This window comes from Mugil cephalus, chromosome 9 (genome assembly GCF_022458985.1).
Source record: "Mugil cephalus isolate CIBA_MC_2020 chromosome 9, CIBA_Mcephalus_1.1, whole genome shotgun sequence".
Taxonomy (NCBI): Eukaryota; Metazoa; Chordata; class Actinopteri; order Mugiliformes; family Mugilidae; genus Mugil; species Mugil cephalus.
The window spans coordinates 5,196,526-5,213,136 of record NC_061778.1 but is presented as its reverse complement, the minus strand read 5'-3'; the positions used below and the strand labels follow the sequence as shown (position 1 = coordinate 5,213,136).

The following is a 16,611-nucleotide window of genomic DNA, read 5'->3' as shown; positions in this document are numbered from 1 at the left end:
CAGCACTTAAGATGTGGCAAGAGGGTGTTTCCAGCAAAAAGCAAAAAAAAAAAAAAAGTGTTGAGCCAATGAGAATTTGTTACCACTAAATTAAACACATGATACAACAGCAGCTTAGCAGTTGACAGGCAAGACATGTGTAGTTATCTAGTGACCATCTCTGGGCCAGAAACATAAAATTAAAATTCTATCCCGTTGCCAAAAATAAGGATGTTAATTCTCACATTGATTTTACAGTTTTCTCGGCACGTTAGGGCCGGTGTAGCACATCCTGTAGTTTCTCATCTTAAATAATTAATCGAAGGGATCCCTCTTACTGGAAACTACAGTGTTGTTACGTGCGGCGCGGGCAGCCCTCGGTCCTCCTCTGTAAATGTCTCCGCGGTTGAGGATGACATGCAGATGAGAGGCGACAGCGGTGTCAGGAGCTCTGTGAGCCACATGGCCATGGGTGATGTGATGTGACGGCTTGTCACTGCGATGTTGGTGACCTGTGGTACGTCTGCAGTGGCGTGGCCTAGCTGGTGCTGCAGTAATGCCTCGGCGGAGTCGCAGCTCTCGGGCTCTCCGTCATTGCGTCTGGCAGGAGGATATACTCGGTGGATGTAATGGACAACGGTCCGTTCGCGCTGGCCGGGGTCAAGACTAAGTGTCTGTGGATCATTAAGAAGGGTGTAGTCCATTTGTATTAAAAGCCAGCTTTTCTAATGAATCAAACTGTCCAATGGGAGTTTGGTTCATACTTGTTTAGAGAGAAAGTCGTGTGATTTCTAACTGCGAAGACCCAGCATTTCTTGTTACTTTTTAAAGGGGAGCTCACATATTTCCTCAATGTGGTCCGTGCATATCCTCAGAGATCCTCTTCCTGTGTCCTTTAGCCTAGGGGATATCACATCAAACGTGTCTGGATTGTGAACAAAGGACATGCCAAAGCAGGACTGATTGGAATGCTGGCCTTTAATCTTTACATTTGGACAAAGGCGAGCTCATATCTGAACGCTAAGTGCCTCTAACAGGATTTTTAGTGTGCAGGCTGCCTTTTATTAGAATAGCAAGTTTCTACACGGAATGTTGGAGCTGGACTACAGTTACTGTAAAAAATGAAAAAAAAAAAAAAAATCTGCCTTCAGTAAACATAATGGACGATTTCGCTTCAAAGGAGCTCTTATCATCTCTTCCCATTTCCCAGAGGCTGCCACAAAGCTGCCTCTCCTTTTTTTTTTTTTTTTTTTTTTTTTTTTCCTGCTGCTGCTGCTCATCCTTCTCTCCTGCCTTGCTCTCTGGAGGGCAGCCTCAATCTAATACAACTGTGTCAGGAAGTGTGGGGATGCAAAGTGCTGATGAGCCAAAAGTAGCCCACCTCTGCAGTGTGCGCTTCTTTGTCCCAACACACAGCAGCTTGATTAGGGAAGCGCGCTGCAAACCTATGCTCGCATCCCGGTGCAGCCTTATGGCACATGCCATACAGAAACGGATAAAATATGTGTCCCTTGCTGCGGGGGAGGGAGGAGGGAGGGAGGGGCTCTTTCACCTGGATGGAGCTAATTTATTCCGCAAATTGTTTTGATTTAATGCTCAAATTGGCTGTCAACTGGCGGCTATCTAATTCTTTTAAATCCTGCTTCAGTAGATTTCTTTAGGATAAAAGTTCAGCTGTAATTGCTTGTTGTTGCCTCATTGCATTTGAGAAATTTACATTCACTTTATTCACACTGCGAATAGCGAGTGTCAGCCTTTTTAAAAAAAAAAAAAAAAAAAAATTGGATGTTTTGGCTAAAGTATCATGGCTTAAAGCTTTAGACAGCTAATACAAATTTTATAATTCAACTTAGCGCTACACACTCATGCAAGCAGATGAATTTTGTATGACAGCTGATCATTGGCACCGCTCTGAGGGCTCTTGTTTCTTATCTGGCAATAAATGAACAGAAATCCTCTCTTGCAACAGTATGCAACCTGCAGAACCGCATAAATATTATGTCTCCCTAGGAACACAATAGTTGTATTTATTCTTTTATTTTGGGACTGTTTTTTCCATGTCAAATGCCGAGAGGGAGGTCTCTCAGTCTCTCTCCGGAGCAGATTGCAACATGTTTTTTCGGGCTCTGGTGAATAGATTAAAGGCTGGTAAGAACAATCTTTTGTTGAACCACGCTCTCCAACCCAAACGGACGCGAAACCTTTGAACACTCTTAAACCTATAGCCTTCGAGCATGTATGGCTCCGAGGGCTACGCCGCTGGACTGACAGATGGTACCAAGAGGCCTGGTGTTTGCATCCCTGTGATGGCTCACCCGGAGCCCCATCCACAGCGCTCAGCATCACCACACTGCTCAGCTTGACACACAAGCCAACAGCCTTCCAGCTGCCATGAATATATAGCCCCCGTTGACACGGCCAAGGTCAGGTTCCCCCCACTGCCACGGTCAAGAGGCGTCAATAGGGACCGCTGAAAAGATTAGGTATATTCAGAACTAACAGCTTTCTTTCTCATTCTTGATTTCCTCATTGAAGTTATTTTCTGAGAATTTGTGTATCCAAAATTGGGTCAGTCAAAGCCCATGAGACGGATGGATGCCTCAAAAAAGTGGCATCTTATTCGTCTTTCTTAAAATCTTAAATCTTTAGCGCGGATTCTGTTCTCTTCTCTTTAATGTACGAGAACTTTTGATCGCGGATTTATTTCGTTGAATTTTTTCGGGTCGAGGGTTGTGTTAAAAATATCCCCAAATGAGTGTTTCGCTCTCTGCGGAAACGCCGGCAGCGAGTGAACTGCGTTTTGTCAGCACACGAGCAGAAGCACGAGTGCATTCATGTCTAACCTGATCCGTATATAATACATAGGTTTGAGCCGCTCGTGCAGCAGGAGTCACTTTCAAAGTGATTCAGAGCTTCTGAGCTCATTAAATGTTAATCAAAAAATCTATTTTCAGATCACTTGGAGATCAGTCATGAGGATTTCAGGCCAGGAGGAGGCCACTGCTTCTGAGTGCCGAGAGTTGAGTGAACAGGATGGTCCTTTTTTGTTGGAGATAGAAAAAAGTAGTTATGTGCTTGGATTTTTTTTTTTTTTAATCCTAATGAAACTAGTATCAGGATACACAGGAGATCGCTTTAACCTTGAGAAAATCTTGACAGCACAAAGACTTGAGACGCATCATGTTTGAATTTTGAGTCGAGAGCTGCTCTCGAGTCCGTTTTTTAAATGGCACGGAGGCAGGAGTGAGGCAACGCTGTCTCACGACGGCTTTTTGCAACACATGCACTGTCCTTTCCATTATTCATGATGTGTTTTCACAGACAGCGCCTTGAACCACGAGGAGTTCTCCAGTCTGTCTTCTCTAGAATGAGCCCTGTGGAGCGAGAGAACGTGTGCGTGAGCCGCGCACGCGCTGGAAGGGCCTGTTTTCCTCGCCGTTTTGGAGAAAAACAGATGTCCAGCGATGTTTTATAGTGTGGATCTCAGTGACGATGGCACACGTATTCGTATTGCGGATGAATTTGTGGAGCATTTCCAATTTAAAATGGTCTTTCTGCAGTTCTCTTAACTTGGCACTAGGCAGCCAGACTGTCATTACATCAGCTGCTAAGCTTCCCTCCCCTCTAGTCTCTGTTAAGAACTTTTCTATTGAGGTTTACTTTTGTGGCAGAACACACTGAAGTTATTGCGTTTCTCTCGATAGTCGTTGCATAAAGTATTTTATAGTTTTACTTCAATGTGCAAGGTGTTCTTTAGATGAATGGAAATGAATTGTTAGAGAAGAGCTGTATTTAATGAACCAACTGACTCGTCTTACTTCTGTAATTATAATGCAACTATTAATGGTTTTGTAATCTTTAAGACATTGGTCTTTAAATAATAAAATGTCCAGAAACCGCTGCCTTTTCATCTAATACAAAACATCTCCCGTGTCACCGTGAGAGCGTTCTCTGTATCTGTGCAGTTTCCTGTCCACTGGACCGGGATTCGCTTCCAAATTGGTTTTAATGTGACAAGTCCTGCTCGCGGAGAAACTTTCCACTTTCAGCAGAATGATTTCAGAACAGCCACCGAGTGTCAAACACTGAACAGTGTTCTGCACGGTGACGGGCACACATCCCAGGAAAGGAACACTGACCACGGCAGATGTTTGACTCGCACACTTTTGAAGCACACGTTTTTGCCTGAATCTGTACTAGACAGAGATGTCACATTGTCACAAAAAAAAAAAACAATGGAAACCAATTTGTTAAAATGTTTTCTGTCATTCTGCCTTCAGAATGACCGTTATAATAGATAATAATGTTTTATGTACTAAAACCTAATGCCTGTGAATCTGTGATGCTGCAGTCTCTAATGTTAAGTAGGTTAAGTGAAAAGTCAGTGGTGTGATTACCTAAAAATTCAGTGTCCCTCCCCCTCACAGTACACCACCACCACCACCACCACCACCACCCGTTCAGTATGATGAGATATACACACACACACACACACACACACACACACACACACACACTTATTAGCTTTAATAGGAGAGGCTTGGTGAGTCACAGAGATATTTACACCTTGATAAAAAAATGTGTGGTTGTATCTGTGAGCTATTGTTAAGGCCCCAAAGCAGAAGTAATACAGACTTGAACGGAGCAGAAATGTACTGCAGGATTCACTCCAACCCCTCAGGCTATGAATCATCTTAATGTAATGTTTGCCAGCAGGTGGAAATGACTCAAATTTGTTCCCACAGTGAAATATGCAACACGCTCATACGGCTCTCCTTTGCTCAGGCTGGTGTACAATCAGAGCCATTTTGTTTCCATGCAGGCACCACATTAAAACATGCTCAGATAATCAGCCATTTTTTTTTTTTTTTTTTAAATATATTTTATGTGTATACAATGTGCCTCTGGATAGAATTTCTTCCTCCCAGTGAAGTGTTGTTAATGACTCATGGGCTTGCGTGAGAAGAATTAACTGAATAATATATATTCCTTAATGTAAGCAATTTTGCTCGCGCCGTAATGAAACGCATATTGTGTTACTGTTTAAAAGGTTTCAGTTTTATGGCGTGTTAGAGTGGTTAGAGTTTAGAGTCGCGCCTGCGTTCTTACTGGCTTAAATGAAGACATATTCATAGGACAAAAGGAAATCAGATATATGCACCAGCATGTTAAGCAGAATCTCAGCCACAAAGGAGAGACTCTGCTATCTAACGAAGCACAATGGAGGAAAATATAATATATGCAAATGAGGGAAACAGACAAAGAACCTATTCTTCTCTCTGCGGTCTGTCGACTGTATCAGATTCCTAACTATCTTCTCATCCCATCCACTGCGCTCTGACTGCATTATATCAAAACACTTTCCCCAACGCTTCATTGCTAGATTGTAAATGTTTAACTAAATCTGTATGTGACAATTTTGCGCGCTATCTCCGCGCATCTGCAAGTGATGCGACGGTCTGATTTGTGCCGGGATAAAGCATTTGAGACATCATTGCTGTTGCAGTGAAATGAACAGTTATTGTCTTGGATAATGCCGGTTTCGAATGAGTTTCTCAGTGAATTTGTCAAGTTTCTGGCATCGGCAAGACTTTAGTTAATTATGAAGTTGGATTTGAATACATGGTGATGCTTTGACCTCTGTGCGTGTTGAAGTACTCATTTTAAGGACTATTGCTCAGACGCAATAATTAAAGTCTTGCTACGAAAATGTGTTGGGGTTAAGGGTTAGTCTTTCTCCAAGTGCATAACTATCGCTGTCTTTTTTGAGAAACACTTGCTGGCAAATAACAATTTAATGAAATAAAGCTAAGGTGAAGGTTACCAGCTGAAACCTTTTCTTTTTTTCCTTTCTCTCAGAAATTCTCTAATTCTATTATGTTGTGTTTTTGCAGCTCCAAGGATCTCTGCGCAGGAAGATTGAGGGACACGCACCAGGGCACACACCAAAGCAGAATGGCCTCTCCTGTGGTTTCTCTGGATCAGACTTTAAGCGGGTCCGTGTGGACGCCGGTGCTCTGGGACATGGAACCTGCAACCATAACCTAAGCCAATCCCATTCCCTGCAAGGGTCCTCAGCCATGGTCATGCAGAGAAAGAATTACATGATGCCCCACGGATTAGGGTCGGACATATTCAACATGACTCTGAAGGAAATGAAAAAGGAGCCCATAGAGATCCAGTCTTGCGGCCAGTCAAACCCGGAGATGATTTTTGACTTCAAGGATGAAGGCGGTGGTCAGATCGACCCGGAGCTCCAGGATCTGTTTGACGAGCTCACGAAGTCCGTGCCCCCGCTGAATGATCTCGAGTTTGAGAAGATGTTGAAGCAGGACGATACCTTCGGTCTGGATCTAGGGCGGCCCAGCTCAGCGGGAGCGGCCGCCAGTCTTTGCTCCCCGTTGGAGAAGCCCATAAAGACGGAGCACTCGCCAGATTTCAGCCAGGTTCACTGTGGCTCGCCGCAGCTTCGACCGGCCTCGGCAGGCCCCTCTTTCACACTGACCAGCACCTCTTCCACCACCACGTCACAGAAAGGCAACACTCAGGCAGGACACCCCAGATCCTTGCCCTGCTGGCCGGAAATATCCCACGCAGAGCAGCTGAAGCAGATGGCAGCGAACCAGCAGCAGCCGAGTTCCCTTCTCCATCACCACCACCAAAACCCTCCTGTGGGAATGACTAGCTGGGCTCCCGCCATGAGCACCCACTCCTCCACCAGCACCTTCCCCCAAGACAAAGTCTCCAGCCCGGCCCCGCTCAGCCAGCAGAGGATCGGGCCCCACAGTAAAGGCCTCAACAACTGCCTCTTCAAGTCGAACGGCCACAATCCCCCCCACCATTTGGACATGAAAGTTCTCAGCACCAAGCCCACGTTACACTTCAGCCCTAAAGCTCCACATTCCGCCAGCCAGCCCATGTCCATCATGACGAACCAGGTCAACAAGACGGAACCGCAGCAACCGTCGCCGTCGCCGGGACAGAATCCGTCACATTCAGCTCTCCATTTCCAGAACCAACAAATCCCGACATCAGGGTCGCTTTGTCTGCAACCCAAGTCGGTTACTGCAGGGCTGCCATTCAGACTGTCACAGCCACGACAGGTAAGGGCTCTTTGCAGCATTCACATTCACATTCACATGGGTGTTCTAATATCTCAAACAAGCTCCTTAGCCAAGGACTAAGTCTTTTTATATTTTACAATTGTAAATGTACAATACACAATGGTATTTATCTGCCATCATATATGATATATTGCAAAAAAAAAGACACAACATGCGCCCAAAGTATCTTATGGGATAAGCACAGGTGCCATGAATATTTTATATTTCTCTTATTTCTTACTTGACTTGTGTGTATTGCACCAAACACCAACACAAATTCCTTGTATGTGTGAATACTGTTCTGATTGTTATCACTTGTCCACCAGAAAAAGTGTCCTAAGTGCTGGTGTATTTTATTTATTATATTGTACGTACAAAGTGAATAACAGCGCAGGCTTTTTCTGCTGAAGACGTCGTAATATGATACGCTGTCGAACTTCCTCCCCGGTCCGTTTCCTCGAACGGCCAACCAGCCGTCTAAACAATGCGACACCATTTGCTGCGGGACTTTATTGTTAAAACTACTGTCTGTGCCTTCGCTGTTCTGGCTCCCTTCAATATGCATTTCCCCTGAAACTGTTTTGACGATGACACAGATTGCCAGAGCATGGTAGATTAACATGCAGGACTTCTAATTTCTCTGCTTGTCATGGTGGCTCCCCGTCAGGGCACAGATATGCACAGCGGGATTTGCTAATTGGAGGTTGTTAGCTACAAGGGACAAGTGGTGGAAAATGACAGTAATCTGCTTAGCCTGGTGCCGGAGGTTGAATCACTGATTTGTTATGATTGGGGAGATTTAGACCGTCCCCTCTTTTCATTTTTGCACCAACAGTATCTGTAGCTGTCTTTGTGTGAAATGATAATGCGAGACACACAAGGGAGCTCTCGTAACCTCCGCAGATCAAGGGAAGTGCCTGAGTGACTGGGAAGGGGGTGGGAAGAGGGAGGGAGTTATGCAGACATGGAAGTAAACAAGGTAGGATGGTGACAAATACATTGTCATGTGGAGACAGAGCAGGGCCGGTTTCACCGCTGCACTATCGAGCCGTTTACACTCCCAACAAATGGATTTTCAGGGTCATATTAAAATTCCCTTTTCATTATCATATGCTTTACATAAATGTTTGAGGCAGATATATATAAAGTAAATAATGAAACGTTTTTCTTGGCCTCAAACAACCTGATTTCCCACATGTCAGATCGTCTCTGTTCACGCCACATCAATTAAAATGATCAAAAGTAAAAGTGCTCGTTATGTCAGAATTAGCGCTGGCATTCACATTAGTGTAGCATAAACCGGCACGGTGGTAATTTCCCGGTTCTAAATGTAATGCAGCGTGTTTAAAATCTCAATTAAAACCAATAGGACGGGACAAAGGTGCAGCGGTGGGAAGGAACGGGAAGAGACTTAAAAGAGATGGATGTGAAAGAAAAAATAAAATGAAAAAGGCTTAAATGGAGTTTGATGAATTATTAACAAACTTTTTCCAAAGCCCGGAGCTCCTGAAAGTAAAAGCTCAGTCACCTCTGGTCTTTAAAATGCTGAGGATACGAGTCTGCGCGCAGGTTCATGCTGGGTAAAGGTTTGTGAGACAGCTTTGCCAAGGACATTTTGTTTAAATATGCAGGTTGTTTGAGCAAATGAAATATGCAAACATGAAAGCCGGGGATGCGATAGTGCTGGACGTATAGTGCGGCGAGCAGAACCACCTTACAGCTCTTTAACAAGAGCTTTAAAGAAAAAAAAAACTGATAAAGGTGTTTGTCTTCTGCACTAAGCATGGACAGGGTTAAAAGTCCAGCTAATGAGGAGGGGACAGCTCAGAGAGAAGAGAAGGAGTGGAGTCTCTTCCCACAGTGAACTGAATTAGTAATGCCAGAGAAATAAAGGTCCTGAAAGAACTCCCCGGTCCCCTGTGCAACGCCAGCGACTAGCAGTGGGCTGAAGCTGAACGGCTGTGCTGGTTTGAAGCTTCTTACGCTTTAATAATCAGTTTCTGAATCAAGCATTTCATCAAGATTCAAATCCACCACTGACTGAGTCTGTAATCATGAGGTCAAATATACTTCAGTAGGTTCCAGGGCAGCGTACACTGGAGGATACTAATGCATTATGCAACCTGGGTTACTGAGGTTGGTGGGCAATTCTATTTCAAGGACAAAAGTTTGTGTTGCTAGTCACATACGTAGTGAAGCTGTGTTGTGTTTCTGAGCTAAATAGTTCAATACAGACTAATGCACAGGTCTTCAACAGGGGGGTCTGCAGCCCCTAGGGGGTGAAATCTTTGGTTGATTAGAAGATATATATATAAAATTTTCCCCCATAAATTGTGATTTCTTTAAATACACATTAACATGAATCAAACTAATTCTAGTGAAGGGATACATGGAGGCAGAAGACGTTATTTTGCAATCAGCACTGCACTCACTTTGTCTCAGTCTAAGCCTCCTGTAGACACACAGTAGGCCCCGCCCCTTTCACTGCTGAGCCAATCACGAGGCTGTATATTACTTGCTGACTCTGTCAGGTTCCCCGCTATAGGCCGGGAGCCTGTTCAGTTTCCAAGGGAAATTCCAGAAGCACGTTGCAGAATATTAGCAGAAGAGAAGCTAACAGTGCCTGGTGTACGTGGGTCTGTTCATGTTTACGGCAGTTGCGCTTGTGTATTATTTGAATAGCTTAGTATCTTTGAATAGCTTGAATGTTTAATGCAAACTGATAATAATAGTCTAGTATATTTCTTTAAGTTCTCTCTATTAGTTTAGGGTCATTCGCCTGAAAAAAGTTGAAAGACCCCAGATCTAACATGTACTGCTGCAGGTCATATTGATTTTATCACACGATAAAATAAAAATAAAAAAATCAATAAAATCTAGTAACTTACTGTTTATCATACAAACAAGCATGGAGGTTCAAAGGGGCCACTTTGAGTCAAACAGAACCTACAGCGAATGGTCGTCCAGTTTGTCAATCCAACTGTCTGTTAATTGAATTGCGCAAAACGCACATGTGTATTTTTAGACACATTTGCAGATTCAGTCTTACTCACTAATGCACTTTACCGCCTGCTCAGCATTACATCACGCTGAGGCATTCAAACGCAATTTCTCCAGACGGATTAGTCCCCTTGCTGAACACGTATGAACCCCGTTGTTTTCCCAGTAGCCGAATGGTTGCGGTGCATTACCAAATAACCGTGAAGCCGATGTCTTTGAATTTGGCCACGGACTCGTGGCGCACTTCCGTCTCCCTCCCTCCCTTCGCCGCCGTCACCGCCGCCGCCGCCGTTGCTTGTCCTCCTCTCCGCTGCACTGCCTGTCCAGTAAATCAAAATGACAATCAAAAGAAACGGTGAAAGAACAGCAGCGACCACAAATAAAGGTTCCCTCGCCGTGAGTGAGGACTCCTCGACCTTTGCTGGTCATCTTTTGGCTCCGCATCCCTCACTTACGATAAGACCGGGGCCACAGGGGTTGAGCCTAGCAGGTCACTCCGGCAGCGCTGTGAAGGGAGCGCTTGTTTCCTGGGAAAGGGAGCTGTGGCCAAGTCCAGATGCCGAGGCGCTCCCCGGGGACGGCATCCTGAGACCAGACTGGAGGAAGTGCAGTGTGAGAGCCGGCGAGGCTGGGCCTGGATCACTGTCAGCTGCCTGCGCTGCCGCAGGATGGGAGACTAAATCACTCCGCTCCCTCTCTCAGGCCCGAGCCACATGTGGTATTCATTTACAACAAGCTTGTGAAGAATGAGAGGGGGGAAAACATGGAAAACAGCTTCGTGACACATCAGGATGACAGAGAGGATTAGTCAGTTGTAGATGCTAAAACACCCCTTGTTGGGTTTTTTTTTTTTTTTTTCTTACAACAAAGGCTGAACAAGCCCTCTCCGGTTTACCTCTGTGGGGGAAAGTCTGACAGTCTCCAAAACTGGTTAGAATGAATCAAAGCCAGTGACTCTGCTTTCTGGAGTAATAGGAGAAACCGCTGTTTTGATGTTTCAGTCCCTGTGTAACCTCATTGCCATGCTTGGTTTGCTGTGTGGGTTGAACTTGGGCAGCGAAGGCGAATATTCGCTTATGTGAAATGGCTTGTGACTCCTGATGAGTTTCAACTTCCCTCATTCTCTAATCCTGTCTCGTTAGTTCTCCAAATTTCAGCCCATTCATTGTCATTCACTCAGACGCGCTGCCCTCGGTTCTTCTTGTTTCTCTTTGTGGGGATCACAAAGTCACGACCATGTAGATAGAAATTCCCTCTAAATAATAGTGTCTGCTAAACGCACTTTTGGATTTCTGATCCATTTCACCCTGGGAAACATTTAAAGTCAACACAGCGGCCGACGCTGTATACACAGCGTATGTTGACATGGATTTGGTGCACATTAACCTCCTTCGTGACAAATGCTCACACTTTGCTGAAGGCTGAGCGGCGGCGGCGCGAGGGTGTCCTCGCGTCCTCGCGTCCGCGCGAAAGACCAGTTTTCCTCGGAGTGCGTGGACGGGGCTGCACAGCTGCCTAAAAAAGGCTGCGGAAATATGCGGCGCGAGGACATATAACATCTGAAGCAGCCTCGGCGGCGAAAGCTTATCTGCACGAGCACACGCTGAGACTTCAAACAAAAAGCCCAGTTTGGATGTCTCAATTAAATGTGAGTGCTGCCGACTACAACATTTTAATCAGGGATAGTGTCGGGAGCCAAATGGGTTTCCAGAGGATGGAATGCCTCCTTTGCCAAACACAACACAGTGATCAGTAAAGGGGAGCTTATTAAATGGAGGTAGTCATGGTGCTGGCGCTTAACTTCCCATCGGCACACATTTCCTGCTGTCTCAGGGATTCTTTCCACTCTCTTTAGACACAATTATCAAGGGAGAGGCAGGCCTTGAGGAGGGCTCACACTCCCCCCCCCCCTTCCAAAAAAAGCCTCTCCGCGAGTCTCCCTTTTTCATCTGCAGAGGGAGTAGCCTTGACCACATTCTGGAGGTTGAATAGCATCTTTGACACAGATATATGATGTCTTGTAGAGTTTTGCCCTCTAGTGGTCAGGACGTGTTGTTGCATCGTTCTGGTGTTGTTTTTTTTATGGCTTATTTTTTTAAATGTAAAACCCATCTCTTCTTCTAAGGGGGTTCCCGCCGGTCCAAGGCTGCCCACTAACGGAAGCTTAGGGGTCATGGCAGCCCAGTCGCAGCCTCGGCCCTCGGCGCCGACCAACCAGCAGAAAGGGCCGGTCAAAACTCAGGTTATGCAGAGACCGCTTAACCAGCAACAGCACGGCATCAGCAATTCAGTAAGCTGCACTCGCATCACACAGCGTTTAGACTCTCTGAGCATTGCCGCGCTTGATTAACCAAACATTTAAATCGTCTTCCCGTTTCAGGACAAAGACAACGCGCACGATCAGTTCAGTCGTCATCTCACGAGGCCGCCGCCAGATTACAAGCAGTCGAGAGGTTTGGTGGGAGTTCAGCAAGGAAACCTCTTCACAGGTGCTCTACATTTCTGACTGTTAAGCTTTAAATGTCCATAAGGGATCAGTTTAGTCACCATTTTTTTTTTATTCTTTGCACTTCTTCAGGTCAGAACTCCTCCCAGGCTCCCAGCAACGGCCCCGACAACAGCCTCCAGTCCATTTCTTGTCGCCTCCCAAGCGGCTCCGCCGCGAAGATGAGCCCGTCGCCGCTGGACCGCAGATTTGGGATCGGGGCGGACATCCACCCGGGCCCCTGCATCAACCAGTTCCAGCAGCAAAACAGTCACAATCGAGTGGGGCTGAATCAAAGCAAACCGAGGTTTCTGGGTCCGAACGCACAAGGCAAGTCCTTCGGGATGAACAGTGTAGCGGGCGTACACGCAGCCGACCTGCACTCCTCTGGGGTGCCAGGACAGGGTTTGGGAGGCTTGATGCCAAATGCGAGCATGGGCTGGGGTCCAGGCAGCAAGCAACAAATGACGACCGGCCTCGGCGTGAGGCGGCTCCCCAACCCGCTGCAGTCTCAGGGTGCGCAGGACATGCCGAGCCATCCGTACCAACAGAGGCACATCGTCCCTCCCAACCAGGTGGCTCCAGACATCGGGATTCCCCCCATCACTCCCTCCATAAGAGACACAGGCCCGAGACCGAACCCGGCGATGATGGGCTCCCCGTCGGCGGTGGGGAACCTGAACCAGGCCTCTCCCGAACAGAGGGTACCAGCAGGCAACTTCGCAGAGCCCAGTCCAAGCTCCAACAGCTACCAACCGAACAACAGAGCCAACCGCCTGACCTTTGACTTCCTCCCAGAGGGAGACAACACGGTTCCAGGAATCAACGCAGACTCAGACTTCATAGACTCTCTGCTCAAATCTGGCTCTGGGAACGATGACTGGATGAAAGATATAAATTTGGATGAAATCCTGGGCAGTCACTCGTGAATTTGGGTCACAGATGCTAAAAAAACTGACCCGCAGCTCAAAATCACAGAGGTCACGTATGTGTGCGCGGTGGAAGGGATGACATTTGTAAATAATGTTAAAATGGAATTTTATAAACTCATATTATTTGTTATTCAAGTATACTGACGTGTTTTTGTATTGTATGTACTGTGAAAGGAATTTGTCTTCTGTCCTTAGTACTCTGCATATTTGTCCCCGGTGTGTCGGCCAATAAGCTGTGTGTCATGCTCTAGTGCTGTCGTGTAGGATGAAATACAAAATTCCCACTGTGAAAAGAAAACATTGCTGTGTTACTTTCGACTTTTTTTTTTTTTTTTTTAATTCAGAATCTGCTCCCACTGTGTAGCATGACGTGGTTTTCACTTCCCGAGGTTTCGCTACCATGCACACAGAGAGAATCCTGCCACGGTGCATTTCTGGTCCTCGTCCTTCAAACCTTTTCATCTGTGGTAGCTTTCAACGCAGTTTTTAAAAAAAATGTAACCCCTTATTATATTTTTTTTTCCATGTGATATTTAATAATTATTGGGATAGTAATTAGACATTATAATACATGTAATTAATAAAATTTATTTGAATAACGTTTTGTTTTTGTTTATTTCCTACATGAATAAATGATCCAAATCAAAGGTGGACTATACAGTTTTAGCAGAATGTTATATAAGTATAATATAATCCACTATATATTTTGTAGCAGTTCATATCATAATAATCTAATAAACGCTCATAACCACAGTTATCTATCAAATGTTTCAAGTGATCAAAGGCATCAGAAGGAATGTGTTTATTCTCACTTTTGATGATTATATTCTAATATAAATCTGACATTGATTTCTTGTTATTTTAGAGTTCTAGATGTAAAATGATCAGATACATCACAGATGTGTCTAAAACATCCTCTGAATGTTGTTTATCTTCCATTTACTGACGTGTTCTACGCGTTTTTTATTATATCTGGTAAAAGTGCCACAAAGCTGAGAAATGAAGTCAAACATTTACTCACTGCAGCACATTTTATGAAAGTCAAACAAAGGCAGAGACGTGTGCGTTTACTGAGGGATGTGGGTCCTATAGAGTGACAGTAGCTATATATATTTAATTATATATATATTTGCATATATGTTTTATTTATTGTGTGGTATCCATATTCATATTTTATCAAGTACTGTCACTGTTAACATATCTGGAGCCTTTAAATGTGCAATATATGTATTAATTATCAAATGAATCGTTACTTTTAGGTGAAGTCATGATTAGATCTTTCTGTTCTTGAGGAGAAACTTATATATTGTTACAAAATGATGATCCTGGTTATTTTTGTTACTCAGTTATTCATAGCATTGATCAGAAATGTAAACTGAGTGACATTATCTTTAAAGTTTTCTTCTAAATAGACCTTGTTATCACATCTTTTTTTTTAAAAAAAAGAAAAGCTGGAAAATAATATGCGTTTGACAACTGTGCAACACGAAAATAATATTTTTATATGTACACTGAGCGCAGGTAAGATATTTTTGATCAGGGGCATCATCAGATGCAGTATAAAGATCTTATTTATTTACATACATGAAAAGTGGGGAATTTTTTGTCGAAATGGATCATTAGTGATAAGAAAAACTTTTTTTATATATAAATGTTTACACAAATCATGAAATCAGGAACAATAGTTCAGTAGAAGAAAAAATATTTATACTGACGCTGTCATAGTGACTTCTTTGTCAAATGTTTTTCTTCTTTTTCTCAGTTTGTTGTCCATTCGTGTCAAAAGACTACAATACCCATGAGCACTGTGGCTTATGGCGGGGCCTACACAGATGTTTTGCATTGGGGCCAGTCACAGGAATGTCAGTCCAAATGAGCCTGAGGTCGGTTTCCACTTAAAGCCTGAAGATTTGGACTAAAAGCTTGTGTGTTATTGAGAGAAGGCACAGAAGAACAACATGTCACCTGATTATATACAGGTACAAATCATGTATGCTATTACATCTCTCTCTCTCACACATATATATATGTGAGAGAGAGATATGTTCCGTGTTTATCAGCGTACACTGCCCTCCAGTGGTGACAGTGGCTAATAATTTAGCTCCGCCCTATAATTTGGATCTTGGCTGTTTTCTTTAAATCCGATAGAAGAACTATGGACAATAAAAGGAGTAAATTTAGTCTCCGTGCATCAGTTTTTCTGTCCTGCTACGATTTTAAAAGAAACTCAGCCAATTAATGAACATAATTTAATTTGACAATGTCTTGACTATATTAATAAAGTATTTAGGCTCCTGGATATTCATTAAACTCCACCACATGTCCAAAAAAATAAAAAAATAAAAATAAAATAAAAATGTAGTTTTTACTTGACTTTTTTCAGCCTTAACTACCTAGATATTAACGATATGTTTACACAAAATATGACAAACTTGTTATAAATAACACAATGTGCAAAGAATAATAAGAATAATTTGGAGATACATTTATAAAGAAAGTCGTGTCAGCTGCATCGCAGAAAATCATTTATATAATAATAATAAAATGTATTTCTATATAGTTTTACTAGAGAAAGTCATTTTTAACGCAGTTCGTTTAATTTTCGTAGCAGAGTTGCTGGTTATGCTGGATGTTGCAGTTAATCCTTATGGCCACCAGAGGGCAGCGATCATCCATAATTAGACAGAGGATAGAGGTCAACTTCCACTCATTCTACCTCCTAGCTGCTTAAAGGCTAATGTTGCCTTGTTGAAGCTAGCTTAGCTGAAACTCAATAATGAAAATTATCCAATGTCGGTAGAAATAGATTTATTTTTTTAGAAAAATAGCAAGAAATACCTTTTCCTAATCAAGATGTTGTTAGTGAGCGCTCGGCTGTTTAAAAAAAAATCACGTGTTTACTGCCGTCTTGTGAGGAACTGTAACAGTTGTTAATTGCTAAACTGAAATGGTGCAAATAATCCGTACGACAGTGACAAGAACGCACCTTTTCTAATATTAAAAAAAATGTCTAAAGTTTGCCATAACATAAAAGAAATAGCGATCACAGAGCCATTGTAGTCATTTGTATTTACTGCCAACTTGTGGTCACTGTGAGGAACTGCAATAACAG

General features: G+C 43.7%; 1 protein-coding gene across 1 annotated transcript in view; it reads left to right on the top strand.

Annotated features, from left to right (window-relative positions):
* The window catches only part of zmp:0000001236 (mastermind-like protein 2), a 33,492-nt gene extending 19,393 nt beyond the window's left edge, over positions 1–14,099 (top strand). Inside the window, exons 2-5 of the mRNA XM_047594497.1 lie at positions 5,874–7,082; positions 12,208–12,372; positions 12,463–12,571; positions 12,661–14,099. Of these exons, the coding sequence (XP_047450453.1) occupies positions 5,874–7,082; positions 12,208–12,372; positions 12,463–12,571; positions 12,661–13,496 (2,319 nt within the window). The 3' untranslated portion in view covers positions 13,497–14,099. The remainder of the gene's footprint in view (positions 1–5,873; positions 7,083–12,207; positions 12,373–12,462; positions 12,572–12,660) is intronic.
* Positions 14,100–16,611: the final 2,512 nt, after the last annotated feature.